This window comes from Mesitornis unicolor, unplaced genomic scaffold (genome assembly GCF_000695765.1).
Source record: "Mesitornis unicolor isolate BGI_N332 unplaced genomic scaffold, ASM69576v1 scaffold38805, whole genome shotgun sequence".
In the NCBI taxonomy this organism is placed as follows: domain Eukaryota; kingdom Metazoa; phylum Chordata; class Aves; order Mesitornithiformes; family Mesitornithidae; genus Mesitornis; species Mesitornis unicolor.
This window is the reverse complement of record NW_010185633.1, coordinates 985-8,380: the sequence shown is the minus strand read 5'-3', so window position 1 is coordinate 8,380 and position 7,396 is coordinate 985. Positions and strand designations below refer to the sequence as shown.

Genomic DNA, 7,396 nt, shown 5'->3' with positions numbered 1-7,396 from the left:
AAAGAGTGTCTGCTGGCTGAGTATTACATGGTATGGTTTCAGGACACCGCTAAAGTTACTACCCCTCAACTCAAATGTGGTAACTTTTTATATTTTCATTTGAAAGTATTTAGGGGAGATTTGCAGGTTCTTACGCTAGGAAGGAGAAAAGCAGCTTGTTTCACAAGAAACTAGTTGGTCAAATTCCTGTCTGATTGATAGAATATTTTTTATGCTGCAAGGGTGATCTTGCAATATTAATTGGTAAGGTGCCTAGAGGCCTTGTATATGCATCTTTTTATTATTTAAATATTGAAATAAATAAATCATCTCACTTAAGCAACCAGCAATTCAGATTTGTTAGAATTTTTTCATTAATTTTGATGGTGCTGAACCCCAGATCTGTTAAAAGACTGTAGAAGTCAGTCATAGTCTCTTGTAACTTCTAAATGTAAATACCTCAGCTGTACGAAATCAAAAGTTATCTAGATTTCTTTCATTCACTGGGTTTTTAAATAACTAATGGTGTATTAAATGCTTCACCACAGAAGTCAGCACTTGGGCTTGGCTAAATAATAATTCAAAATTAGAAGAGCATGTATGTCAGCACACTAAGCTATCTCCCCAGAGGAGATATTTCACAGAGGCTCAGGGGGAAAAAAAAAAAAAAAAGCAGCACCATTTCAAATATAATTACTGACACAATCTTAATGATAATTTTACAAATGTGATATAATACTTCGGTAAATATACAAATTAGTAAAACCAAGTAGTTAAATGCTTTGATATATTTAAGATCAGGAAAAATGAACCATCATTATTTAATACCAACTTCAATTTTTAAATGCCAAGTTCCTCTAAAAAGGGTAGGGCCTAGGGAACTTTAAATTTAAATTATTATGATGACTAGAAACAAAGGAAACAATAAACTTACGGATGTTAAAATGCCTCAAAAAAGCCAACTTACGCAGCAGCTTCTTGTTTTGACAGCCCTTTGATATTCTTCGCCAAATAATCATCTATGCTATCTTTGTCTTTGATCAAATGAATCCTAAATTTAAATGAAAAAAAATAAAAGAAATACTATGAGGTGCTAACATAGACTTCTGCAGCATGTATAATATATTAGCATTGCCAAGTAGAGCTAAATACTGAAATATTGACAAAGTTAAATATCAGACATTCTATAAACATATACAAATATATTTTTAATTTTTTGGTCTGTAGCTATTTCAAGCCTTTATTTCTGAACGAAAATAGAGTCGGTATTAGCTTTCAAGGACCTGGTTATCTGATATTTCTGTCTAAACTAGAAGAAATAGTGCATTAGCTAAATCAATAATAATTGATTAAACTATTCATATTTAAAATATTTTCTAAAACAGAACAATTACATTTTTGTATTATCAGTATGGACCAGAGTGATCCAATCTATTTTGTATTTACCTTTTTCAAAATAAAGAAAAAATGAACATCAACCAAAAAATCCCAAACCCAACTCAAAATGTTTTCTTTAGTGCAATGTGGACTTTCAAGACTGCTCTCAGCTTTCCACGGTTTGAGTAGCATAATGCAAAAGGTGGTCCACTAAGGCAGTAATTCAAAGGGCATTAAAATAAACAGCAATATTTCTAAAAATTTCAGGGTGCATGGACCTAATTTTAAGATTTGAACTGTACATCATCCCACTTTTCAGTTGAGCTATCATCTTTTTGTAGCTCCACTGATACACAAGAGATGCCTTGAATTTTAAAGGATAACATGCACTCACTGACCATAAAGTGTATTTATATAGATTCTGATATCCCAACAGTAGAGGATATTATCTTTTTAAAAGTAATGTGAATTTATTTTTATTCTTCTTTAAAAGAGCATAAAGATTGTCTGGTTAATCACTCAAAGATAAAAGGAATTCAACATTAGTGTTCCCCATAAATCTATTACTTTCCTCTTTCTCTGTCTGTATTACACTGCTGTCTTTTATTACATGGATGAGAGTAAATTATTTTCATAATGTTAGCTATTATAAGCGTCATGCTCCTTATTGCTCTGAGAATACCAAAGACACTTCATGAAGTTTATTTAAATGAAAACAAAATAGCTAAGCAATGTAGAGATATTTTGACATGTCTGTTTTTAAAACAATGTAATAGTGAAAACTTCTGGCACAAATAGGGCATTTAAATATGTTCCAGAATTTACTGCTACTGAGCTGCACCAACTGAGGCTTATGCTTTCAAACTGCTCATAACACAATCCATATGAGTTGCTGCTGACCATGAAAAATGTACACCTTAGGGATAAAAATTCCATTATAATTGATGCAAAAATTTAATCAATAACAAAATTTTCATACTAAAATAGTAACAATTTAGGAAGACACATAATGTCATTAAGATACTGAAGATAAAGTAGTTATTGTATATTTTAAACTGATGTAAACCATACTTCAAGATAAAATAGGTTTATATGAGGTGATAGAAAAATTGAAAAGTAGTATCTCTGGGTAATAAAATATGAACTATTCAGTAGACAACACAAATAAAAAAGCTGACTGACTCAATAACACATAGAGAACACACCAGCTGGGGGATGGAGGTGGTGGTGAGAAGTCCAAATCCTAAACTGAATAATCAGCTACAAGAAGTTAATTCCTAGGCGTCACTGTGAACTTCCTTCAATTTAATCTACACTGCAGTTAAAAATCACCTTAAACTGGAACTAAGGAAAGCCTGATGTCTTCTCATTATCTTCTCAAAGATCTTTTAATAAAAAACAACCAGGGGAAAAGTCCCCAGAATCATACACAATTTAAAATGTCATTTGCCTTATACTCAAAGTATAAATTATAGAGCTCTAATTGGTAACAAAAAACCCAAAAGCAACAACATGCAAACCAATTACTGTTTACATGATTTCTGCCATACTCTGTGTTAGACTCATGCAACTACAAACATTGTCATCTGTCATAAAGAATTGAAGTTACTAAAAATAGTAAATATTTACCTCCTCCTGGCTGTTATTATCAATCATGTTAATCTATTACTGTGAGGGTGGTGAGACACTGGCACAGGTTGCCCAGGGAAGTTGTGGATGCGCCCTCCCTGGAAGTGTTCAAGGCCAGGTTGGACAGGGCTTTGAGCAACCTGGTCTGGTGGGAGGTGTCCCTGCCCATGGCAGGGGGGTTGGACTGGATGAGCTTTAAGGTCCCTTCCAACCCAAACCATTCTATGATTCTATGATCAATTACACAGGAAAGACAGGCAGATGATATATCAGAAAAAATAAACAGTAGAAAATTCCATTACCTCAAATAATTATTATTTAAAATGGCTTGTTAAATGCAATGAGAATTAAAACTTTATTTTATTAAAAAGAAAAGTAATTAATGTGAAGAACCGAGACTGTGTCTTAGAATGCACATTGTTTCTTAATAGAGAAAGGAGGTAAGGATGGCACTGGCTAAGAGCTGTTTTTATCTTCTTCCAGAAGTTGCCACTTGCTTTTCCCAAACTGTTTTAGCCTTATTTCTCCAGTGTTTCCATGATGACTCACTATATTTCACAAATAGTTTATAAAAAATTCTACTTCACCTGTAAGTTTGCTCCTATTTAATTTTAAATCACTCACTCATTAAAACCAAATATATTTTAATCCAAGGGACATCTATCCCACCATTAATATTCTACACCATGTGTTTCTGTAGCTATTTCTGTTACCAGTCTACACAGCAAGAAAATAGATGTTGATTTTTTTGTAGCAATGGACTTAATGATAAATACACCTGGCTTTTTAATCAAAGAACGGAACAAAGTCAAATAAAGTATGAAGGACCAAACTGATTCTCACAGAACTTTCTATCCCCACTGCATATTCTGTTAATACAGACTCAAGTTTCTCAAAATTTCCTTTCAAAGAAAATGGCAGAGCTTGTCTTGCTCTAATCACTAGGCATCTACAGCATGGTCTAGACCATTACAGAATCACACACTGCTTTTCTGCAAAAAGGCACAACCTTTATAGTACCGAATGGCCTTCTAGAACATGAAACTCCCCAGGCAAGGGAAGGAAACAAGTGTCCTACCTTTAGGGTGAGTTCTCCAGCAGTGTAGTTACTGTAAAAATGGATGGTTGCAGAACACAGCTCCAGCCGCAAAAGATTTAAAAAAAATATATAAAAATCACAAGACATCACTGCATGTCCTTATCCTATCAATGTGTCAGAGAACACATTGTATTAGAAGCCCCTCAGAAAGCCCGTGCCAAACAATATTTTTTACTTTAAGACTACAAAAATGAGCTTTCAGCACAGCAGTAGCACATAGAGAACACACACCAGATGAGGGGTGGGGAATTTCTATGTCCTTACTGCTTTTAGACACGGACATGCAGCTTCTGAACTCTGAGATGTGCCAGACCTTTTAGCCAAAGGGTTAATGGGAATGTTAGGATTGTAAGGGGAAAAAAAAATTAAAAAAGATAAAAAGAAGAAAAAAAAAGAAGAAAATAGGCACAATTATTTCTGAAATGGAGGCAATTCCAGGAAAAAGAGCATAGTGGAGTAGAGTAGTAACTGGGAGTCCAGTACTCACTGAGCGAGACAAAAATGTATGGATACAAGTAACTGAGAGGAGAAATGAATTCAATGGAACAGAAAGCCATGTAGGCATGCACAGGAAGAACATGGGTTGAAAGTATGGCACTATTGTTAACTCTCAATTGTTAAATACAGGACAATGTTTTTCAAGCCAGCTTTATTCATTCTGTTTTGAGAGATGTGAAATGAAACTGTTTTGTGCTTGAATTGAAAAAAAAAATCTTGATTTTTCATCCAAATAAACGTATTTTCCATTATGTAAATTTTGTTGCCTCTGATTTTTGCAGTTTTAAATACTGCAAATAAAGCAAACATAATTTGTCACCTCAGCATAGCTGATTGAAGCCATTCACAAAAAAAGTGCTACTCCAAGAGAAAGGAGGTACATACCTTGAAAAGTCTAATGAGGGGCAAACAGTCTGCTCTATGAACCTGGGATGCTCTCGTGGGCTTTGTAGGATAGCTTGAGGCAACACATTCATTTTAACTAAAACAAACAAAAAAACCCAACATTACTTCAAACAATGTCTTCATAGTGATGCAGTTTCTTGTCCTTGTGCTGCTTCCCAGTCAACTCTCTCATTTCTATTGCATTACGTCTGAAACTGGACTCCATTTCCGCACAAATCACGTCAGATCTCAGTACTACTTCACTAGGACACAATGCACAGGAATGATCATGACCTTACTTTCAATGGTTTTCTCTCTTTCATTGGAGTGCTTCTGATTTGCACAGGGACAACTGATTCAGAAGCCTTACTTGCGTGTGATTCCCTGTGCTTCCTCAAGCTATCTAGGCCCGAGATATTAATATATATATATTAGTATAACTTAGTATTTTAAGTTGATACATAAGGTGGAGAAATGATTGAACATGCAGTGTGCAATGCAAAAGCAGTACTGTATTAACATGCAAAATAATACATAATTGTAATAGTAACAATCTTTTGAATAAAAAATGAAAGCAATGCTATACTTACAACACAAACACAGGGTTCTACTCAAAGCAAAAGCCTACAGCCCCCCCAGTTACGTAGAATCATCTAGCTCATCATTTTGAAGTACATAAATGCTAATAGGACTTTTTTGACACAGAGAGCTACTGTGTTTTTTCCCCAAGTACTCAGTCTACGCTTCCTACCATTAAAGTTTCAGCTGCCAGTTCCTTCATTTTGCATGTCTGTGATCTGAGGACGTTAGCAGCAGGAGCACCCTTACTTTTAAATTTGGTTTAATGTAGGTATTGCATGCCCTGCTGGTAGGCCTCAAGGCACAAACTTTTAATAAGGATAGGAAAACAGAATATAATAGGAAGGGGGGAAGGATTGAACTATTTGCTACATTTATTTCCCACAAAAAAAATTCCTTTCACTAAATGTTAGATATGAGTCAACTTGATACTGAATGATCAGCATCAGAGTAGCATATATTTTATATATTAGCCTTTCTGCGATCAAAAGGTGTTTCGCTGATGAAATATTTTGCTACAGTTATTGTGAAGTAATTTTTTAAATTGTGTTACTCAGACTGGAATAATAAAGACATTACAGGCTGAAAAGATGACAGGATATGATATTTCCACTAAATCATTCTTTTAGGGCTTAGTAGTAATGATAACATTTGTTACAGAAAGAAAAAGATATTATTTATAAATAAACTAATCTACAATCAGAGGCAGCAACATTTTACACAAGTGTCATGAAAAAAAAAATCAATAGAATAAAAACATATGGGTAATTCATCACTACAAAATGTTATACTTCTTATAGAGAATGACAGGTTTGTGTCCAGAAGCAATTTAGAAATAAAAATATCTTTTTAGGAAGATGCTATTCAGTGAGAAACTAATTATACTTTGGAACAACAATATTGAAGCCCAGAGAAGATGCAAAGCTTTTTGCAAGTCTTTTAGTTTTGAAGGGTGAGGGTGACAGAGCACTGGAACAGGCTGCCCAGAGAGGTTGTGGAGTCTCCTTCTCTGGAGACATTCAAAACCTGCCTGGACGCCTTCCTGTGCAACCTCATCTAGGTGAACCTGCTCCGGCAGGGGGATTGGACTGGATGATCTTTTGAGGTCCCTTCCAATCCCTAACGTTCTGTGATTCTGTGAAGCATTAGGTGAGAAAAAGCAAACAGCCCATGTCTTAATGTCAGCTGTTGAATTTGGCATGGCAGGAGAGCTGACCATCTGCAGTAGTAGGGCAGAAAAGGCTGAAAGGAGGCACTGGAAGCCCTGGTAAAGTCACTGCAACCACGAAAAGCTCTTGATGGTAGGTGTACTTTATGGCATGCTACAGGTCTCAGGCTACAGTTTGCACCAACATGGGACCTGGCTGGAGCATACAATAGCTCTTCAATGGCCCCATTGCTCCAGGTTCCCACCCCACAGAAATCACATATAAGTGATAAGCCTGACCTGCACACATGTCTTACACTAATATAAAGCACATATGCAGACATTTTTCTGAGTCCATTACTGCCTCACATCTATTGCTTTGACTCCTATTTCAAACTCAAAGCATGGGAATGAGGAAAAAAATCCAATTCATAACAATGTCAACTTAATTTTTTTTAGAGATAGGAGGTTGCTTTCAGTGATGTGGATGGTGTTTTCCCCTCATTTCCAAGGTAACTGTAATCTTTACAGGTAAATTACCTTCTATCATGTGTCTCTGTGGTTGTAACAGGAACACATCCTGAAACCCGTGCCCTTACATTCATATACGTTTCTTTGCTGATCATTTAAAGACTGCTAACCCCTTTACATCTTACTCCTTCATTGTAAGGCCCCAGCCACATCTCATTTACTTAATCAAACAT

At 35.4% G+C, this 7,396-nt stretch overlaps 1 protein-coding gene across 1 annotated transcript in view; it reads right to left on the bottom strand.

The window, feature by feature from the left end:
• TTC29 (tetratricopeptide repeat domain 29) overlaps positions 1–5,192 on the bottom strand; it is a gene marked incomplete at its 3' end in the record, with an annotated part of 27,913 nt that extends 22,721 nt beyond the window's left edge. The window contains exons 1-3 of the mRNA XM_010184906.1: positions 5,174–5,192; positions 4,967–5,063; positions 947–1,030 (exon numbers count right to left, since the gene is read on the bottom strand). Of these exons, the coding sequence (XP_010183208.1) occupies positions 947–1,030; positions 4,967–5,063; positions 5,174–5,192 (200 nt within the window). The remainder of the gene's footprint in view (positions 1–946; positions 1,031–4,966; positions 5,064–5,173) is intronic.
• Between the last annotated feature and the right edge of the window lie 2,204 nt (positions 5,193–7,396).